General features: G+C 39.6%; 1 protein-coding gene across 2 annotated transcripts in view; it reads left to right on the top strand.

Moving 5' to 3' along the window:
- Positions 1-23577, top strand: part of LOC124711989 (transcription initiation factor TFIID subunit 4) — a 197676-nt gene that overhangs the window by 23586 nt on the left and 150513 nt on the right. For both annotated transcript variants that reach the window (XM_047242285.1, XM_047242277.1), the window contains exon 3: positions 22874-22963. In XM_047242285.1, the coding sequence (XP_047098241.1) occupies positions 22874-22963 (90 nt within the window). The remainder of the gene's footprint in view (positions 1-22873; positions 22964-23577) is intronic.

Below are 23577 nucleotides of genomic sequence, written 5' to 3'. Positions count from 1 at the left end.
CTCCAGGCTTTGCAGACTCTGTTCAATAGGAAGTCATTGATGACCTTCTTTACAATGAACACTTTCCACTCCGTATTAACCTACTGGATGGAGAATTGCTTCAACAGAACCCACCGAAATGGATGGTCAGCAGGGCTAACTGGACACTGTTCATCCAGCTGGCTGTATTTGAACATCGCAACAACATCGAGCATTGGGTGGATCACAGGTAATCTATCATGTCACTGACTTATCCTCCCCAAAATACTCAGGTCATCTTTGGAGGCAACCTGTACCTTGGTTGACAGATAAGTGCCATTCAGCAATTAGGGCCGGGCGTGCAGCTGTTTGATGATTAAATACTGTCCTACAGAAGACAACCTAATAGACTTATGAGTCCAAAGAATTGCTTCAAGGCTCGACGTGTAATTAAGGAGAGCAAGAAAAGGTCATGGCAAGCATTCCAGGACTCTATCAATTGTTGTACTTGTTCTACAAAAGTATGGGAAGCCATCTGGTGGATTTCCGATAAACACAGTCGTTTACCAATAGCAGCAGTGCTGAAACAGATGTGTCTCCAAACAACACCTAGCGACATCGCTCAGACGCTGGAGAATATTTTGCAAAAACTACTGCCAATGCAAGCCAGGATCCAGCTTTTCATAGGTGCCGTGTGACTGTAGAGAGAGGCAAGTTGGACTTAAGATCCAACAGTTCTGAGTCCTACAATTCCGCTTTCTCCATGTAAGAGCTGGAATTGGCACTGTCTGAGACTCATTACAGTGCACCCGGTCGTGACCAAATGTGGTACTGCATGCTTAGACATTTGTCAGTGGTGTCAAAGGAAATTCTCCTCAAATGTTTTAATCTTATGTGGCAGACAGGCATCTTGCCCTACTCGTGGAGGGAGCCAATTCAGATACCTCTCCTCAGACCAGGAAAGGACCTCACAAATTCCTGTAGTTACCATTATATCACCTTAACGAACGGTGTAGGAAGACCCTGGCGTGAATGTTAACCATCATTTGATCTGGTTGTTAGAGACCAGCTCCTCTTAGTGTGGATTCTGGAGATATCGGTCCACTGTTGACAGCAGGTTGGGACGGCTATTCAGCCGTCACTTCTATGCAAACATCACTGTTTTGACATCTTCCTTGATATCAATAATGCATATGACACTACTTGGATACATATTATTATCGTGCAGCTGCATCAGTGGGGCTTTCGTGGCCCCCTTTCTCATCCTCTTACAGTCTTTCCTGTCTCAGCGGTTTTCAGTACTCCAGTTGGTGACACACTGTCAGATTGTTTGAGCAGGATAATGGTGTCCATCAGGCAATTGTTTTAAATGTTACCCTTTTTGCCATAGCCACAAACAGTATCGTGCCTACAGTCAGGAGTCCTGTACCTTGATCCTTATTTGTGGATGATTATACTGTTTTCTGTTGCTCCTTCAGTGTTGCAGCAGCGAGCCACCAATTGCAGCTTACATTGCGGAGGTTAGAGGAGTGGAGGCCAAAGACAGATTTTCGATTTTCTGCGGATAAGCGTGCGTGTGTGCGCGCACGAGCGTGCGTGTGTGTGTGTGTGTGTGTGTATTTTAATTATTCTCGTTATATTTTTAATTTATTTGACTTGCATATGAGGGACACCATCCTACATTTTAGAGACTCGAGAAGTGTCTGGACCACATTTTGACTCCAAATCGTGGTTGCCACACCTGAAGCACTGTAGCTAAAGGTCTTCGGGAGCAGGCAGGGCGTGTCTGCTCCAGTTTTATAAGACTTTTTGTGCATTTGTGGCTGGACTATGGGTGGAAAGTGTGTGGATTGGTAGGCCTTCTTATTTGAAGATCATTGATGCTGTCCACCATGAGGGGATTTGGCCAGCCACAAGAGCTTACAGACCAGTCCCATATCCAGTCTCTGCGCTGAGGCCAGGGAACCTCCACTGACCATCCAGCGGCAGCTCCTCGTGGTGTGTCAGGCATATAATTTCCTCACAGCTCTGACATCACCCGCATACCATAGTGTTACTAGTCCGTGTCTGGAACTCCTTTTCTCCAACTATCCATGAGCCACAATGCCATTTGGGATCCATGTGTGGCGTGTGCTGGAGTCAATTGATGTGGAGCGAGCACAACCCTAAATCCATCATAGTTACTGTGTACTGCCCTGGTTACCACAGAGGCCGAGAGTAATTTTAGATTTGGTGCAGTACAGCAGAGATTACACTTCTCCTCCTGTTTCTAATGTGGTATTATCTGACATTTTATATGAGCACCACAACTTTTTAGCTGTCTTTATGGATGGGCCTAAACAGAGGGCTTTAGTTGGTTGTTTCTGTTTTCGCGGATCATGTCCTCAAAGTCCGACTGCTTAAAGAGTTTACTATCTTCGTTGCAGAATTATGAGATCTTGTGGGTACTGGAGCAGATGAGTCGTTCATCCAGTGCTAAATTTCTTGTCTGTCCTGATTCTTTTAGTGCCTTCACTCTCTAAAATGTCTGTACCCGGCAGATAAATTAGTCCAGAATATCCAGGAATCCCTCCTCCAGTTATAACAAATGAGGAAGGAGGTGTCTTTCTGATGGGTACCGGGGCACATAAGTATTGCAGGGAATGAAAGGGCGGATCTAGTAGCCAAGGAAACATGTTGTGACACTTGACCATTTCAGTGTGCCATCCTCATGCAAGCAGTAACCTTGCTGTTGAGCTCCAGAATCTTGCATCGGAGGGAGGATGAGTGGTTGGAAGTGACAGACAATAAGATTCGTCTAGTAAAGCCTACAACACGGCTGTGGCATACCTCCTTCCAGCCATGTTGACAGGACAAGGTCCTCCTTACTTATATTTACATAGGCCAAAGTCCTATGGTGCATTGTTTCTTGCTCTGTCGAGAGGACCCTCTCATGAATGGTGCTAGCGGTGTACAGATCACTATGCACTACATTTTGTTGGAGTCTGTTTTATTTTTTTCGACCAGCCGGCCTCAGCGCATTTGGCAACTTGTGAGTTTTTAAAGTGTTATGAATTGTCCAACATTTTTCCCAGGATTTTAGGGAGATGATTTTAATGTGTTAACTGTGTGACTGGCTCACCCATGTTTTTTGTAAGCGTTCAGCCAGTCACATTTTCCTGTGCCTTTCTTATAGCTCCTCTGTCATTGTACTTGTGTTTTAATCTCCTATATAGCATGTTTAGTGTCTCTTCATTGTCTTAGCATGTATGTTAACATTTTTGCCATTTTATCTACATTTGTTTGTTTTAATGTGTGTAAGGGTGCTGGTAACCTTGTCTCTGTCTGCCCGTAAGCTCCAAACACACCTGAAGATAATATTGTTTTAGAAGTGTTTGTTGGTGTGGTATACTGGACAACATTCAGGCATGTGCAACACCATTAGGTGTTTCTCACACTCATACTGTGTATCACTTTTCTTCTTCCTTGCTTTGCACACTGCATAATTTTTGGAGCATGCTTTCATGAAGGATTTTTTTTTTTTGGGGGGGGGGGGAGGGGGGGAGATAAACCTAGCAAAATGGGCCCAACTTGCTGCTTGCAGTGTACCAGCGGAAATTCCAGATCGAGGCCACACCTCTAGGGAAATCTGGTAGAGTGATCTGTTCTGTTATGTCCTCAGCCATGTGAATTCTAAACTGATTGAAACAAGATTTTTTTCCTATCACTATTTTTAGTGGGACATTTGAATTGAAAATCCAAAGTCCATCAGGTAAAAGAAAATTTTCATATATCCATTGGATATCTTCTCATGAGAGGGAAAGATGACAACTGTTCATCCTGTCTGCCAACTACATTCATTGAATTGTTGTATTGTATAGTAGCTTGCGACTTCTGAACTGTTATTTTGATTTTACTCATCAGTTTTTCCTGTTGCTGTCATATTGACATCTGTATGGATAGTGGATAGAATATTTACTTCTTTTTTATCCATCCGCTTCAGAGCCATGAGCTTTTGTGAAAATAACACGAGAATCTTTCATTTTTTTAATTTAGGTTTTTGGAACTGGGCTCGCATATTTTGCCTTGTGGATCTGACTGTCCCTGTTGTCCAGTATACCACACCAACAAACACTTCTAAAACAGTATGTCCTGTATGCTCATTGTCTAAATACAGTTACATGAGGTCTGTAATGACTGCTTCAGTAATTGTGATTCCTTTATTGCTTGGCTCAAATTTTTTTCCAGTATAAATATAAAATCCTGAACTGTAGCCACTATTGAACTCACAAATTTTGAAGACTTTTATATTCTGAAAAGAGCCCGTTTTTGGGGATGTAATTGGATGTAGCAGAGTCTTCCTATGAATTCCATGAAGCTTTCATGAATTTGAGCATCTTCTTCAGGATAATAAACAATAAATATTTCTAAATATTTTAGATATATTTTCCCCATGTGGAATGTTTCCCTCTATTATATTTAAAACAATAAATATTGTTTGAGGTGCTCAGTAACAGGTTGGAACTTGTGTAGATGGTTTACAGGGTCAGCATTTTCAAAATTTTTATTTTATTATTATTATTATTATTATTATTATTATTATTATTATTATTATTATTATTATTATTTTTTTTTTTTTTTTTTTAAGAACAGTTTGACTGAAATGTCAGCATCTTCACCTTTGCCGTAAGAATACATAAAGCAAAATATTCTTGAATTTCATCAGGTGAAGTAGGAAATGAAGCATTGTTTGAGTTTGAAGTAGGACAATCAGTTGCTTATCTATTTGTTTCTACTACTGCATCCTTCGAGAAAGATACATGAACCCAGGGTTGCCACAGGTTCTGGAAATCGGGAAATATCAGGGAATTTCAGACACATCAGCGAAATATGAAGGAAAATTGGAAAATAAAGCACTGGAAAAATCTCGGTTTTTATCTCAGTAGATGAGATTGTATGTTTATTGACGTTTCATGCATCGTCACTGGCTGGGTGCAGCTGAGTATGTGCACTGCTTCCCCACTCCCTCATTACTACTACTTCTCCCCTTCCTAGCACTCCCCTCAGCGTGCAGTCGGTGCTGAAACCACTTCTTGCCACTAGCCTAGTAGCTGCTGACGAGAGGCAGGAAGGCATGAGGAGTGGTTTGTTTGGATCTGATTCTGAGAGACTGTAGACGCGCAGTCAGAGATGGTGGTCATGTTTGCATGAGTTGTGTTTTGAGTGATTATGTGAATGTGTGTGTGCTCTCATTTTCTGGCAAAAGCTATGGCTGAAAATTTAGTTTTGAGAGTGTGATTGTCTTTGCTACGAGCCTGTCTGTGGCTCAGCAATCATCTTTATGATGAGTTGCTACCTATCCTCATTATTAGTGATTCCCAGAGTATTTAAATTAATCTGTTGCGTGGATTGATCACTGTTGTCTCATTTCATCAACGTGGTGTCTGTAGCTCGTGAATAGTTGCCCACACGAGTGGATTTCCATGACAGGCCAAAACAGCTGGCTGTTTCTGTGGGTATCTGTAATTGATCGGGCCTGCCAATCTGAGGTCATTGGTTCCCACTAATGTTCAGGTCCTGCCTGTCGGGTCTAGTCTCACCAGTCTGCCTGCAGGCTGGGTCTGCTTGTGTGTGGCTCAATGCTGCATATTTTCATGGTTTATCCATGTTTCCAGGACTGTGGTGTTCCTCAGTAGGCCAGAGGTCATGGGCGATGGATTTCAGGCATTGCAACAGACATTTTATTTGATCTAGTACATTTTGGCACTTAAAAAGTAGTTTATATGTTAGAAAGTATGGACGATAAGAAGAAAAAAATAGTGTCAGTCGCTGACAGTTTGTACACTATGTACTTATATATTTGTCAAAAGAAAAATCAAAATACCTGTAAAATAATAGATATAACACCGTGGGTAATAACCGAGAATAACGGACATAGTAGAACCTACAGTGTTGGCTTACACAATTCTTCCCCAATCTTATAAACTTCTTTCAAGAGGCCTACTTTTTTTCTGAGGTTGTTTCTGAAATCAGTAAAGGTATTTCAACTCTGTCTTGCAACTCCAAGGAAATGCATATTTTTGTCATCAAATGTGTTTCGTTTTATAGAAATAAAATAACATCAGTGGTCTTAATGAAACCCATATTTGGCTTGCTTTCTCCACCTAAAAACAGTTCATTACAAAAGATTTTTGCTGACATCAGGAAACACACTTACAAGTTTGTTTGTCTTTTTTTAATTTAATTTAATTTTTTTATTTATGTATAGAGATTTCCTCATTTACACTGTTGTTTCTTGTACCGCAGCTGCAAAGACAGATTGTCAACTTACATCTTAACTCACCCTTGAGATCTCAAAATTTGTCAGGGAAAAATGCTAAGGCTTGTTTTGGAAATCAGACAAATAACAGGGAATTTCACTTGTGGAAACTTGTGGCAAAGCTGGAACCATTGTTCTGTACATGTCTAAAGAGGTTAGTGGTGAGGGAGTTGTCTTTAAACGCTGGGATTGATGCCGCAAGACTCAGAAAATCAAATTTTGGAAGATTTATTCAGAATTATTCCTGATTCCTTTTTTTCTACTTTCTGTTTCTTTTAGCAACACTAGCACCTGTTGCTGTGACATCAGAGTCACTGTCTGTTTCATTTGCCTTACTGTCCTCACTATCTGTCTTCATTATCAGAACTACTAGAAATATTGCTTTCAGAACATTGCTGTCACTTTTATTCAATAGACATTAGATTTCCTCTTCTGGCATTGCTTGATGCTATACAGCTGGCAAAAAACCCTGAAAATGATCGCTTATAACTCGCCAAATATTGAAAGAAATCGAATGTGTTGTATACCACTAAATAGATTGATTTCTCAGTTTTCCAGTGGTATATAACATGTCATGCTATCTATTGACCGAAAAGAAGAAACACTAAGAAGCAACTATAGCATGTCTCACTACTGGCAATGTAATAACAGACTTGAAACCTGTGGCCGGCTGTGAGCTGGCTTTATAAGCCAATAGATTAAAAAGGTTCATTAGTTGTCAGTAAAAAAAAGTGTTTAATTATTTAAAGAAATTGGTGGCCTGTTTCCTGTAGTGGCCTATATGCTGGATCTGTTTGTGAACTAGGTCTTGGGGACAGTGCCTGTGTGTAAAGGCCTTGGTGAGACCTCCAGCATACCATATTTACCAGAGTATAAGATTGTGCTGAATATAAGACGTTCCCCCATTTTTTAAGAGGCTCCTTGATAAAAATTTACTTTTAACACAGTCTGACAAATCAAAATTATGAATTGTTGTATTGATGTTGAGTACCTGCCTAAATTGTTAGCTTTATACCTATTTTAAACTTAAACAGTTTATTGATTGTCTGTATTTTGGTAACACAAGAAGGGTAATTTCAAAGATGTATGAAACTTGCAAGTCTGTTATTAATAAACATTGATCACCCTACCTTTTCTCATTATTTAATTAAAAAACATTGGTCCACTTACTCAGTGTGCTTGCACAGATCAATCAGTGTGCAGCTCTGTGTTGCTACACAATCGATCTGCATGCTTGCACGGGTCAATCAGTGTGCAGTCCTGTGTTGCTCCACAATCGATCTGCATGAGCACACTGAGCAAGTGGATCAATGTTTTTTAATTAAATCGTGGGAGAAGGTAGGTGATCAATGTTTATTAATAACAGAGTCACATGATAGATATATATTGCTAGGGGCCCATGTGTTTGATAGGCATTGATTGTTGGAAATTACTACAAGAAGAAATCAAATAAACAAAAAGAAATCGTTTACACTAATTTTTATCTTCACTACGTGTTTTGCTTACCAAGCATGTTGTCTGTGGTATCACTGTTTTTAACATCGCCATCGTTTTAAAGGCACAGTTGTGAAAAGTGTAACTTCATTGGCACAAATATTTTCACTGTTTCTTCTGAATAGATTGTGGTATGTGAAGTTGTGCTTAGGGTGAAACCCAAGACGACGCTGATTTTTGCTGAATACGTGTAAGATTTTGCTTCTATACTGACGTGAGAATGTACAGTGTTTTGTACTTTCAAGCATATCATATGCCTGCTGCTCTCTCATTGGCTGTGTGGAACCAGCAGCTGACATACACTTTTCATTCCCGTCATACCTCATGGTTAGCGTCGACACCTTTGTTGCAGGAAATATGTCAGTATGCCACTGGCTCATACCTAAACTTTTACTGTCTCCTGCAGAAATATATACCATTGCCATCTATTCACACAATTTTAAAGTTGATTCAGATGGATTCAGGCAAATTGGTAGATGTTCATGTAAAGCCAAAGTAAGTGGTGTAGGTTCCCATGGTTGGCAGCACAGTGTAATTTGCAGCCTGCTCAACCCTCCGCTTCCCTCACTCGTCCCAGTTCCCAGCTATCCAGTATCACTGTTCCCCCTCCAACCATTCCATAGTGCTGTGCTTATGCAGCTGTCAAACATGGACTGCAAAATCTTCTAGGGTTAGGGTCACATTGTAACAACACCAACTAATACATAAATAGAAGAGTGCAATCACGATTCAGTGAAATTCTCGAACTTCCACCCACAATCTAGTGATGGCTGTTGGTACCATCTCCAAGACAAGTTGTGCCACTGTGATTTATTCTCACAACAACAATTACAGTCAGTTTAATAATATTTATTTTGTTTGTTGGATATTTAATACTTCTCATCTGAATGTCACCATCCTGTTCTAAAGCTGATTAAAAGGTGGTAATGTTATTACCTGGTATTCTAATATGTGAACAGCAGCTGAATTTCTCATTTGCAACCCATTAGGTAAATCATTACAGTAGCTCATAATTAGATAAAAAATTGACTTGTGTTCACTATCAAGTATTGTTATTTGAAGGACAACATGTTCGCCTTTCACAGTTAACTTTACTTAAAAAGCACCATAAATGTTCGTACATGGTATCATTACTTGTATGAGAACTTTTATGGCAAACCTGTTCAAATAAAATAAGTTTGTAGCTTGATAGCAATAAATTGTATAGCCTCCTGTATTCCACAAACTTGTCAAATGTTAAGCAGAGCAATACATTGTTGTGGTGGCTAGTTCGTAGTTTCTTGCATATCCCTTGCACTAGAGCCGCACGAGACAAATGTCGCATATTTGAGCAAGGTCGATACTGTATGTAGCACTTCGGTGTGTCAGGAAATCTCGAACTTGTTAAAGCGCGAGTATCGTTTGCACTGTCTATGCTTCCAGATTCTTCAAAATAAATCTGCATGTCACGTCAATAGCCCAGGCCTCATCTGGAAATGTAAGACAATCCCTATATTGATCTATTGAACTATGTAAAAATATTGACCCCAGCAGCAATAGTTTAATATGCTAATATACACTGATAAGCCAAAACATTATGACCACTGCCCACCGCATAGTTGGATGATGTGTGGATGCATTATGGGCACATGGTACGGTGACAAAAGTATGTAAGTGGAGCAGACACAGTATGTAAGTGGAGCAGACACAGAGGGAGGTTCACCCGAGCGAAGATGAGGACTGCAAATGAGCAAATACATTGATAAGAAAAGGACTTTGGCAAAGGACAGACTATTATTATGCAGAGCCTGTGAACGAGTATCTCAAAAACGGCAAAGCCGATGGAATTTCATGTGCGTCTGTCATGAGCATCTACGGAAAGAGGTAGAAGGATAGTGAAACTAATCACAGAATATGGGGTTCAGAGGTTTGTATGCTCTGTAAAGTAGGACAGATAGTGATCTGTGGCATCTCTGACAAAAGAGCACGTGCTGGTGCACGCAAAAGTGTTTCGGACCACACTGTTCATCGTACATTGTTGAACATGGAGCTCCACAGCACACCACCCCTATATGTTCACATGTTGACCCAATGACATTGTAGATCAAGATTGCAGTGAGCACAGGACATCGGAATTCGATGTTCAATCAGTAGAAACGTAGCAGCTCTTCAAGTGAATCACAGTTTTGCTACGCTAGGTCAATGGTTGTGTCCACAAACTTCGTTGTCTAGGTGAGTGGCTGCTCGAAATGTGCGGCACACCGAGGACACAGGCTGGTGGGAGCAGTATTATGCTATGGGAGATATTCTTCTGCACTTGCATGGGACCACTGGTAGTAATCAAAGACATGGTGACAGTTGCGAATCACCTACATTCCTTCATGCTTGATGTCTTCCCTGACAGCGATATGGTCTTCGAGCAGTTTAATTGTTGATGTCTCTGAGCCAGAACAATGCTACTGTGGTTTGAGGAGCATTATAGTGAACTCACAATTATGTCTTGGTGATCAAATTCTCCTGATCTAAAAACTTTGGAACCCGTCTGGGTTGCTGTTGGATGCCATCACACTGTACGCAAATCATCGGCTCTGTATTTACGCAAATTACAAGACATCCAATGCCACTTACCTCCACAAACCTACCAACAAACTGTCAGATACCTGTTACACAAAGTCAGTCATGTATTTCGTTCCAAAGACAGACAAACAAAGTAACTATTAAGCAGATCAGTATTAGATGACCCCCGTAGGTTTTTGAGTGATGAATTTTGGAAAAGAACCTCATCTTATTATCAAGTAAATATGGTTCTGGGCAAGGGAGTTCTTGTCACTGTAGATACTGCATCCACCGCCAATGCACCACCTGTCATTCCCCTTCCCTGCTCCTCTCCTTTTCTGCTCTCCTTCACCCACTGCCCTCCACCTTCCTGCCACATAGCTTCCCAATGGTGCACCTGGTGACGGTGTTGTTGTGCCTTCATCTAGTCCGTGCACACTGCCAGATAGCGTTCTTCTCTCTCTGTACCCTCCTCTGATTTCATTCAACATGACAGTTGTATCTGGTCTGAGCTGCTGGAGATGGCAGTCATGTGCATGAGGGGTACTTGCTTGTGAGAATGAGTGTGTGTATGTGTGTTTCCTTCTCTGAAGAAGGCTTTGGCCGAAAGCTATATGGTGCCTGTCTGCAACTCAGCGTGTCATCTTTACAATGAGTAGCAGCCTATTCTCTTCCTTACATTGTTGGTATTCCAACTGGAGCTTCTGTTGTTTAATAAGCAAATTTTTCAGTTTACTCCTTGTTTTTTCTGTTACTCTGTGGTGGTTGTGTGTTTGTAAATTTTTAGTCATTGTAGTGCTTATTTTTTGTTTAATAAAAAGTTCTTTTACAAGGTTTTCATGTTAATACTATAGATACTCGACAATAACACCCTGAGAGCTCAGCTTTGAAAACCTTCCATTAACTTAGCTAAGCTGTTAATGAGTAGAATCTAGATATGTCACTGTAGAAATCATGAAGTGAGAAGCAGTTACATTCTACAGTTTCCATTGAGAGGGAACTGTGAGTCTTGCTTCGAGGAAATCTGTCAAAGGTTTGGAAAAGATTCTGTGTGTCCCTAGAATAGGCTTTTCAGAGTTAACTTTATTGCTAATGTTTCTCTATAAAGTTGACCATCCTAATCAGTAGCTGATGTGAATATTATTGCAGTATGAAAATTCGAATTTTGAGAGATGCAGTGTGTATCACGCCACGTGATAGAAGAGTTATTTGGCCTCTCTGTGTATGCAGTTAACGTTGATCTACCATACCATATTATATATGGAAATTTGGAAAACTCCTTGACAGAGTAATGTATAGCACAACGAATCTCATTGTGTAGAGAAATGCTCCAAAAATTTGAAAGTGTTGCAGCTCATTACTGCTGATGTAACTGATGTGGTTATGATCTTGCCACTGAATTCCTAAAAGAGAGCTGGTTATGATGAGAGTGTATGTGTTGCAATATAAAAATACCAACCTGTCAAGAATAGAATGTTCTCTTAAAGACAGAGTGTGGTGGAACGTATGATGCTTATCTTACAAAAAGGTGATGTGCAAGATATTTCTCTCACTTCAGAATCACTTAACACACACATTCAATACCTGATTCTTTTACTATGACAGTATTCTATCTAATTTGTTAGAAACATGAAGTGAAGACTTGGCTGAAGAGGTCATAATCTTTTAGTGATAATGAGCCATGGTAAATGAGCTTATACATGAAACTAATAGAGAAAAGCCGAAAAGAACCACGTGGAATGTATATATACTTTAGGAGTAAAGGAGACTACCAAGAAGAAGTGCTGAGTCATCAACAGGCACACACGAAAAGGAATAAAAAATTGTGCGCGCTTGTTGACAACTCTAAACTTTTGCTTTTCAATAGGTGGTCACCTTTAATCCTGAAGTACTTACTTTATACCAGAACTGCCCTACTATAATTCTCTCTCTAAGTGAAATTTTTATTTGCTTCAAATTCACATTAGTTTCTTCTTTAAACTTTCTGAAAGCAATAGGACAGAGTTACTCCTCTGTGGCCCTGAACTGCGAGTGGACAAGGACTGAAATGTGATTTCTAATGCTATGTGATAAATTAATGGAAGGCAAAATGTTGGACCAGAATGGATAGGGCATTGTAGAGAGGGGAATAATGATGGAAAGAAGGGAGACAGTTTAATAGGGGTGAAGAAGGGGAAAATAGCTGAGTAAAAAACTTCTGGAGGTGAAGAAAAAAAATTCTGGATGAAAAATAATGTTAAGAGCTCGAGATTGGGGACACAGTAGATTACATACTGGATGGATAAAAATGGGTGGAGTTGATTGGGTTGGGTTGGGTTAAATTAAGCCATAGAGATTTGAAAATAATTCACTGCTATAATACGGAAGTATTTTTAATTATTTGTTTATTTTAATCATGTTAGGCACATAAGTTTTGTTGCACGATTAGGTACCTTGGTGACAGATCTTACCCACTTATTAAAATGTATCTGGTAAGAGGAAAATCATTGTAAATTATGACTCTTTCATTTATTTGACGAAATCTTAAAACATAACTTCCCCCTCTCCAGGACCACTAGACCGATTCAAAGTATATTACACAAATTTCTTTGAGAAATTCTCCACACATTCATCTCTTTTGCTCTTTGCTTTTCAAGCACCACTTCTGTGTAGTTTTGTCTTTTCCTCTTTCGGAGGAATGACAACATCATCTGGAGCCTGATGGCTTATCAAGATTGACTTTTCTCTCCTCCTCAACACCAAGTAACATTTGTCCCTCCTCCTTCTTTCAAGTGGAACTTAGGCACTAGAGCATTGGTGTGGTATCTGAAGTTTCCCAGGCAACATACTCCATAAAACTGCTTCGCAACAATTGGGATTAACTGTTGTTGACCTTTAAAATGTGCTTACATTTAAGAGATCAAACATCACTACTGTGGCCCTTCTCCTTGGGGTCCTATATAGCAACATCATTTTTTGACACAACTGATCCATCAGATTAACTCCAGTTTTTGTACAATTATAAAGTGCTGGTCACTAGTACCTTCATCAATTTCATCATCATGGTTGGTATAGCTAGCACAATTTTATTTTTCTTTGGGCAATATGACACAGAATGCATTTGTTAATGAAAGCAAACACTGACAAGTATATGTCTGTGTTGTTATTTGAGAGCATTTCTTTTCAAATCTCTCTTTGTTTTTCTCATTGTACTACGTACATGAGTTTTGTTTCTTCTAACAGTGTTTGAACCACTTTCAGCTGCTGAATCGGTTATCACCTGTACATTCCAATTTGTTCCAGTATTAGGTTCCAGTAACTTCTAACATAACCTTTTTAACTAGCAGCATTGGTGGCATGAAACTTTCCTTCAGGCTGTTGTCTGACATACAGTTTCTAAATTAATTGTGTAGCCAGTCTTAGCATCAACAAGAGCAAGTTATTTTAATCAACTGCCTTTAGAGTTGTGCCAGTGCTGCTTCATATTCTTTCTCGAAAAACATCATACCAGTCACATAAAGGATGATGATAAAAGATCTTATGTCTGTGCTATCTGTCAATCTTTTGCCTCTTTCTCTGGCAAACCGTAAACAAATCTTTTCAATGTATGCATTAGTGCAGGAAACAGTAAGTTGCATTATTTCATTGTCATGTTAAGAATTAAATGTTTCTTTTGAAGTCTTGACCCAGCAAGCCCTACCTTTGCTTCCAAGAAGATGAATAATTATGTTTTTTGCTGGACTGTGCAAATTTTTTCCAGGAATTTTTGTGTTCCATGTTGTTTATCGATCATTGTCACAATAAAATTCATATGAAGCGGATGCACTCGTATTATTCAATTCAGACAAACTATATCTATTTTCCGCATCACACACTTCATGGCATAGTCCATATCAATTCAGGCAGGCTAGGAAAAAATCTTGCCTTCATAGTCTTGGATGTTATTGAATTTAGCATGTGTTAAAATGAAGGACTAAGTAAGGAACACACATTTTTTTTATTTTCTCCAAAAAAATTTCTGCTCAGGGATACTGCCCTCCAAAGATGACACTGCGCATACCATTTTGAAGATGGGACTTTTGGAAAAAGTTTTAAAACACTGTATCTCTGAACAGCTCTAGATATTTTATTGTTTTTCTTTTTTATTTATTTGAAAGATAATTGCTTTATGATTACAAAGAAATCCTCCATTTGGACTTACCTGTCAAAGTTATTTTACTATAGTCGTCTGAACTTTTTTAAAATAATTTATGGGAAAAAAAATTTCAAAAATGCCAATCCATTAAATTTGATTTTTTTTATTAGTACCATATAGTTCTACATTCCCTGAAAAGAAGAGCTTCCACTTTTAGGTTGAACAGGTTTTATAAACAATCAAAATTTTTGCCATACATAAAACCTTATTACCACATTATCATGGAACAGGCTCATAAAAAATCAAAACCTAGTCTTATTTAACATAATTTTAGTTTTGAAAGATGAGTAAGAGAATCATTTTTCAAACATTTTAAATGGTTCCAAAATGTATGTGAAAGGTCAGAAGACTTCAAGGTTTCAGTTTATACAACTTCTATGTGCTCTGTTTTGTACTGAAATTAGCCAGTCAATGGACTAAAAATGTGTTCCACTGCTTCAGTATCTTCCTTTGATATGAAGTGATGCCTTCCTGTTTAACCAATAGGAACTGGAGCACTTACAATCTTCAAAACATTGTGAGCACTGATGTTGTTATTGCTGTCCTTCAGCTGGAAACCTATATCCAGGAGCTGGTCCATGAGGTAGCATAAAGTTCATTACAATTTCATTTAACTCCTAACTGTTGTCTATAATCTTTGCAATCCACCAGTCACACACACACACACACACACACACACACACACACACACACACCACCACCACCACCACCACAAACATCCCCCTTCTCAGGTTGTGAATCTGAAGATTATCCTGCTGTTTCTGAGGTGTTGGCCGAATGAACGAAATTTCTTCTTTCTTGCTTTTTAAAGTGTGTGAAATATGAGTTTGCCCATCACTTTGAGTACAAAAATGTGTCTTCTGAATTCCTTTCACAGGAGTAGTTTGTTTGGACCATTCTTCTTTTTTCTGCTCACGGAATTCTTCGATTTCCTCTTTGGATGAAAGAATGAGGTCCGTGGTTGTGTAAAATTTCACGACTCTCATAAAATCCTCAGCATTCTGAATCACAGCTGTATTTGGTCTGGGAATATTATGTCTTATAGGGAATATTATGTCTTATAGCATGTTGCTTCAGCAGGCATCCTACACCATCACAAGGCCCCTTCCCATGACCAGTAGCAGTGTATACCCAGTTAGTTGGCACAAGTGATTTACTCACTTCAAACAGCTGGTAACAATTTTTAAAATGACTAGGAGCACCCTCAGAAATGATGATGATCATCTCTGCCCCTGTTTGCAGTTGAAGAATTTTGCGCATTGCTAGCAAAGCATGTGCTGAGTCATGTCCTGTGTCATCACTTATAACTGCAACCCTTGTGGTCTTGTTTTGAAAATATGTCACTCCTGTAAAAATTGAAACCTGGTCATTACTCTAAAGATATCCTTGTACTTTTTGTGGGAGGATTACAGACCAGTTCTCAGCAAAACCACAGTGAACCACTAAACGTAGTTCTTCAGCCTGTACACATCCTCTCACTTCTGCAATGTGTTGTTGCAATTTCTTCAGATGCTGGTGCGTTACTGTTTTCACTGACCATTTACAAGTTCATCAATGAAACTGTCAAAGGCAACAGTTTTCTTAATTAGTTTATTTTCCTCCCATGTCGCATATGTAATTTCTGCAGCGTTATCTGCTACATCTTTCAGACCAAGTGTTTGTAAAGACAGTCCTTCCTTTCCAGGGTAATCACCACATTCTTGAAACAAAGAAGTCTTTCACTTTACATCACAGATTACTAATGACTTCACACACCCAACCAAGGTGTCAAATGCTCCAGTAAGTTCTTCGAAGTTACCACACAAAGTTCAAAATTCGTGCAGTACACACAAACAGACATCTCTAGGGGGTGTGGAACTACCCACTTAGGTCGTAGTGCATAAAATTTTGATGTTCCAATATGTGAAGTTGTATAGTTGCTCTTATAAATTGTAAAAGTTTCTTTAATGCTGCGAGTCATGTACCTCTTCACTTTCACAACTTTTTGACCTTCAATTGTTACAGTTATAGTGTCTATTTTGGTGGTTCTCTGGCGAGAACAGTCCCATTTATCTTCCAGGTAAAATGACTGCACTATTTGAACTTCATCTGCTTCTACAGGATGACCATAATAGGGATCTGGTCTTCCAAAGACACCTTTTACAGACATCCCATTTCTTGATTTGTCTACCATGTACTTTGATACTGATGGAATGTGGTTCAAAACTGTTTTCTTTGAAAATGTCTCTGGAATAATAGTTAAAACTTGCACATTTTCACTGTAGGATGCACAATATTCAACAGCTGAATTGATATTTGTGAAAAATTCCTGGCAAGAGGTGCAAGAGGGCTTTGGTTCATTTTCTTCTGAAGATGGAATTTCTACTTTCAAGAGTGTGGTTAGTTTTGCTGTAGTGTTTTCATCCATAGCTTTAGTAATTTCTCTGTGATTTCTTGGTGCATAGAGCTTATGACTAGACTTCACTGATCGTGGTTTCTTAAAAGGGCTAACACCTACCTCTGTAGTTGACTGACTCAGGGTATTTAATTCTTCCTCTATTGATGCAAAATCTGCATCATCTGCAGCATGGGAGGCTTCACCTAGTTGAGATACTATCGTTGTTATTGTTCTGTCTAAACATTTAGAACACAAAAAGTCGTCAAAGGAAACATCTTCACTTTGAAATAGAGTCTTCAAATGAGAACATTTATTCCCAACCTGAACAAAGTCTGTTTTTTGTTTGTTTGTTGTACATATCACTCTTTTTATGGATATGCAAATAGTCAGCATACTTCACTCCACTGTGGCCCCAGTCGGAAGACATTTCAAACAGTCCTTTTCACAAAACACACTGCAACTGTGTCAACTGGCAGATTCCTCATGAAAACACAGAACTCACTGTATGCTCTCAGGTTTCTTAGAATCCTCTTCAGTAAACAAATTAGCACTGAAGAATTACAATACAGAAATCTGCAATGAATAACCACGGCAAAGAAACTGACAAGACGCTACATCAAAGTGTAAGAAATATGTGCAACAATGAAAGAGAAAAGAAATAACTGCAACAAAGACAACAGAAATAAACATTGTAACAAAGAAATTAGAAAGAAACAACTTCAGTGAAGACATACATTACCCTTGAAAGTTAAAAAAAATGATTTTTTAAAAAATAAAATGTGTCCAGCTTAAAAGTGGAAGCTTTTCTTTATAGAGAATATACTACTACATGTACTAATTAACAGAAAAAAATCTAACTTTTCTGGATTGCAATTTTTGAAAAACAAATTTTTTCTGTCAATTATAAAAAAAAAATTCAAAAGGCGACAGTAAAAGAACTTTGCCAGATATGTCCAAGCGGAGGATACCATTGTAATCATATAGCAGTTATCTTTCAAATAAATAAAACTATAACAACATATCTAGAACTGTTACAGAGATACAGCATTTTAGAAATTTTTGCGTAATTCGCATCTTCAGAATGGTGTTTGCATTGTCATCTTTGGAGGCCTGTATTTTGGAACAGGAATTTTTTGGAGAAAACAAAAAATACATGTTTCTTACTTACTCCTGAATTTTAACATATGCTAAATTCAATAACATCCGAGGCTATGAAGGTAAACCCCCCCCCCCCCCCTTCCTCCCCTGAAGTGATACAGATTATGCCTCGTGTACCGATTCAGTATTGTGGTCACTTGCAATCACTTGATCAGTTTCTTGTTCACTTTCATCAGAACATACCTCTTCTTCCTCCTCAAGCCATTGCAGAACAACATTGATATCTTTTGTTGGTTCTTGTCTTGTGCATTTTGACATTTTACTTGTTATGAATACAGCCATGTAGTTGACAACTGTCAACCAAACATGCTAACCCCCCCTCCCCCATTGGCTCATGGTTCATTCCTGAGTTTGTGTGTGGCGCACATGGGGCCCAGATCTATTGCAGCCCATTGTTTCTTCTGTGGCTGCGTTTCCTTGACCGTGCCCCTTCCTCCTTATCCTTGCTCCTTCTGCACTGTCCCCTCCTTCCCCTCTGTGTTTTGATTTATGTCCACCTGGTTCCCTGTACTGCTTGCAATTTTGTTCCTCCTGCGTTTTGGCATGCAGGTCCCCGCTTAAGGATTTAACGTCTAAATTTTATGTTTTTAGTGTGCACCATTTGGGGAAGAAATCCCTGCCTAGAGTGTATGGCTTGGGATTCCTCTCCCCCCCCCCCCTCCTCCCCCCCTTCCTTCCGCTCTTCCTTCCCTACCGTAGCCCCCCTCCACTAGCACATGTGACCAGTCCATGTGGGGGAGGGGAGGGGGGTGTCTGTTATGTACCCATCTTGCTGAGTCCCCTGGTAACACAGGGATCACACTATTGATACCTGAGCTTTTCCCTCCCCATATATGCAGATGAGTGGTTGCTTGTCTTCTTGGAGCATTGGAACTCCTGGCAAAGGTTGCTGTGCCAAGTGGCTCTTGCTGTGGCTTGGTGGCACCCATGGGGGGAGTGTGGTTTTCATGAAGAATATCAAGCTGCAAAAACCTGGCCGTTCTCAAATGGCCTTCTCTTAAAATGTTGAAGGATCATTGATTGCTGCTTTATATGACCTGGTAGCCTTTCCTCCCATGGCTACACCATGGGAGGAGGGCCTGGTACACCGTCTTGGAATGAAACACTTTCCCCAGTACCTCACACACATTGACTGCCACAAAGCCATTGTTTTTTGGGGAGAATATTAAGGACAAGTTTGGGGAGTTGAGCCTCTCTGTAAGATGCGGTTGGGCTTCCTGCTGATCACAGCTTCTTCTCCAGTCCAGTATGCAGTTCTTCACGCTTGTGATCATCTTGGCAATGTCCCAGTGCCTATTACCTATCACAAATCCCTGAATATGGTCTTGGGAGTGATTTTTTTCACAGGGACCTCATTCTGGAAATTGATGAGGAAGTCTAGGGTGATATGGAGTGACACAGCTTTCATTTTGTTTGACATGTGCAGAAGGGTAGCAAAGACAACCACACTGACACTCGCACCTTCGTTCCGGCTTTCGAGGGGCATAAACAACAACCCCCCCCCCCCCCCCCCCCTCCCCCAGAGAAGGTCAAGATTATGTGCTACAGACGTGATGTGAAGCCGTACACCGCACCATCCAAGAGGTGCTTTTGGTGCTTGCATTTTGGGTATATGGCTTCCCATTATATGGCGGTCCATCTGTGTGGTGACTGTGGACATCCACTCCATGCGGGAGTGTTCCGCCCCCTTTGTGTGTCAGTTGTCATGACAGGCACTCCCATTACTCACCAGATTGCCCAGTTTACAAGAGAGATAAGAAGATCCAAGAGTACAAGTTTCTTGATAGCCTGTCTTATGCTGAGGCTTGCCAAAAAAATGAGACACTCCATACGGTGTCCTTACCCAACCCCATCACCCTCTCCCTCCCCTTCCCCTTCAGTTCCCACAACCTCCCCTCTGGGTGCTGCTTTCCCTCCTTAGCCGGAGAAGTGACCCCCTTCTTCAGCTCCTGCCTGTGATGCCCCCCCCCCCCCCCTCCCTCCCACCACCACCCGAGCCCAAATTTCTTGTATCTTATCTTCGTGGCGCTTATGCGTGGTATATGTTGGCAGCAGTTGTGTCATTCGGCAGTCAGCTTCTCTAAATTTTTTTTCAATAGTTTTCCTTGAAAAGAAAATCACCTTCCCTCCAGGGATTTCCATTTGAATTCCCGAAGCATCTCCGTAACACTTACATGTTGTTCAAAATAACCGGTTACAAATCCAGCAGCTTTCCTCTCCTTCAATCCAACCTGGTTCAGGTCTCAAACACTTGGGCAGTACTCAGGAATAGGTTGCCCCAGCATCCTATATGTGGTCTACTTTACGGGTGAACTATACTTTCCTAAAATTTTTCCAATAAACTGAAGTCGACTGCTCGCCTTCTCTACCAGAGTCCTCACATGCTCATTCTGTTACATATCGTTTTGCAACTTTACACCCAAATAATTAAACAACGTGAGTGTGTCAAGCAGTGCACTACTAATGCTGTATCCAGACATTACAGGTTTGTTTTTTCTACTCATCCACATTCATTTACATTTTCCCAAATTTAGAGCTAGCTGCCATATGCCACACCAACCACAAATTTTGTCTTCAACTTTGGCACCTTACTGTACACTACAGCATCATCATCATCAAACAGCAGATTGCTGCTCATCCCGTCCACCTAATCATTTATGTATATAAAGAACAACAGTGGCCGTATCACACTTCCCTGTGGCACTCCTGATGATTCCCTAGTCTGACGAACACTCGCCGTTGAGGACAAAATACTTGCTTATATTACTTAAGAAGTCTTCGAACCACTTACATATCTGTGAGCCTACTCCATATGCTCTTACGTTCGTTAACAGCCTGCAATGCAGTACCATGTCAAGTACTTTCTGGAAATCCAGAAATATTGAATCTGCCTGTTGCCCTTCATCCGTAGTTCACAATACATCACATGAGAAAAGGGCAAGCTGAGTTGCACACAAGTGAAGCTTTCTAAAACCATGCTGATTCGTGGATGTAAGCTATGTACATGTTTTTTTTAGAGCTTGATCAATTATTCACTTGAATTTCAGCAACAATTTCTTTACTTGTTTGTGTGAATCAAATGAGTGTAGCTGCTAGCTGAGACAATCCCTCCTTATTTATTTTACTTAACATGCAGACATTTCTGCTTGCCTTTCTAGTCAATTTTACCTTTGTTTCCATTGTTGCTACAACTGCATTGTCATCACTGTTTCCAGTCTGTATTTACATATTTTCAGAGAGATCAGGTCAGTTGGTTGCTATTATGATGAAAGCCACAGAGTGGTATATTGTATGCCAAATAAACGTCAGTTTCTCCAAGTTGCCTGTATAACAACAAATGCAGCATTAATAAAAGTTACGACTTTTATTTATGGTACAATATATACATTTTGAGTTGCGTGAGGGGACTTGAGTGAAAAGCACGAGTTCACTGAAGATCACTTAAAACCAGAAGCAAAGTCCAAACTGGATAAATTACAAGTTCCTGATTCAGTGTCCAATTCAGGCTAGCCAGCATGCTGGGCATAATCCAGTCTGTAAATACTGGTGTATCAAAGCAGAAATCTGCAAGGTTGCTTGAAGATTACACGACGATCATTGCTAGGTGGCTCGTGCATAATCAGAGGTAACTGCTCAACACCTTACGGGAGTCATAATTGAATCGGCTGACGTGGAGCAATGTGGCCTCGTAAATACCAGCTGGGTAGAAGGTTACTTGTCCCATTCTATTTTCGTAAATGACAGGTTTAAGGAAATAGTTTAGTGATTTTGGTGCTGCCTGTCGGAGTGATGCCTTCTGCAAGCTTGACAGTGAACATTTTGTTATGCTGTTCCATGTCTGCCGAGTAAGCAACCTGGCAGACCGGGCTATACTGTGGGAGGGCGTAACCCCTAGGATACAGCAGTAGCCAACAAGTCTAGTATATGTTCATCTACATGTAAACTGTGCAAGCGCTCTGTAGTGTGTGGTGAAGTTCATATCAATGTTAGCAGTTTCGTGCACTGTACCATGCGTATGTTGTGAGAGACATTATGTCATTTCTCTTATCTTATTATGGTGACTCGTGCATGTGCACAGTCTTCCTTGTATGCCAGTTCTCTAAATTAATCCAACAGGGTTTCGTGAGAACAATGTTTCCTTTCTTCCAGAGATCAAGAATCTCTGTTGTATTTTTATGAGTTGTACCCATCTGTCCTGACCCTGGCAGTGGGCTTTAATAATTTAGTAATATGTGTAGATGATTTGTTGTTCATATTTTTGTGTTTTAGTTTTTTAGCAGTTTAAGTGCAATTTAGACATATGTCTCATAATTGTAAATTTTGAGCCCTTGGATGTTAATCGGTGACTGAAGATAAATGAGCATGACTTTTGGTAATAGTTTTTTAGAACTTTTACCTTCTTTAAGTAGCTTAGAATGACAGCTGATAACAGCATTGGGGAACACTCTCAGTCTATAACCAAAGTCATTGTTATAATAAAAGTACTGAATTGTATTTACAATTAATTACCTCAAGTATCTTTGTTGTAGGTTTAAGTATTTCTAAGTCTAGGGGACTGGTAACCTCAGGTGTTAAGTCCCATAGTGCTTAGAGTCATGTGAACCATCTTTGTTAGCTATCTCAGCTGAAATAATTGAGAAAAAAATCAATTTAGGATTGTAGTACACTGTACAGAAATACAAATTTTGTTAGGGCTACTCATTTTTGTTGGTTTCACCCAGTGCTAATTTCCATATTAATTGTTTTTGTATAGGATTTTCATGTTGCATGTTAAGTAAGTGAACAATTAACATGGTTCATCTGAACAAATATACTCAATTGTTGTGGAATAAATGTTTCTTTTTTTTCTAAATTCACCAATTATCTTTTCAAATTTCAGCATGGAACAGTAGCTGTTGCGACAACAACAGCAGCTGCTATTCAAGCAACACCTCCTCCAGCTTTAACAACTCAGACAGCAACTGTACAGGTAAATAACATACATCGTTCACCAATATGCACATCATAAGTATTTAAATGGGAGGGAAAAATATTTGGTTGTTGACTGTGCATGGGTGTGGGAAGGCTTTGTTCCAATTACATTGTCAGATATTTCATATAAGGATAATTGTTTTATTTTTTTATTTTGTCACATATCATTCTGTTCAGCTTGTGGAATTGTAGAAAGCCCAATGTGATTGAAAACCCAGTGTGATTCCAGTGGTCTTCAGTTTAAGTAATACTAAGAATGACATGTAAACTAAAAAATAAGCTTATGAATAACTAGTAGAAATAACAGCACTTTGTGCAGAAAATTTTAGTGAATACTCACATAATCAGTATTTAACACATTTTCTGTATAATGTTTAACAAAATGTAATTTTTTTCAGTGACTCTATTACTATGCGATTTCTTTGCTACAGTAGTACAAAAAAATAATAATAAAAAAATGCTCTTCAGTTGTGAGTGCGCATCATGATCCTAGAGCCTGGGCACATATTTTCAGTCTGGTTCAAAATGTTCTTCATAGGTTTCAAAGCTAGTGTAAACATGAATTAAGACAGTGAAAATCTTTCCAAATTATTTAGAAATTTAATATATAAT

Source organism: Schistocerca piceifrons, chromosome 1 (assembly GCF_021461385.2).
Source record: "Schistocerca piceifrons isolate TAMUIC-IGC-003096 chromosome 1, iqSchPice1.1, whole genome shotgun sequence".
Lineage (NCBI taxonomy): Eukaryota > Metazoa > Arthropoda > Insecta > Orthoptera > Acrididae > Schistocerca > Schistocerca piceifrons.
Note: the sequence above shows the minus strand (reverse complement) of the source record. Positions and strands in the feature narration are given on the sequence as shown.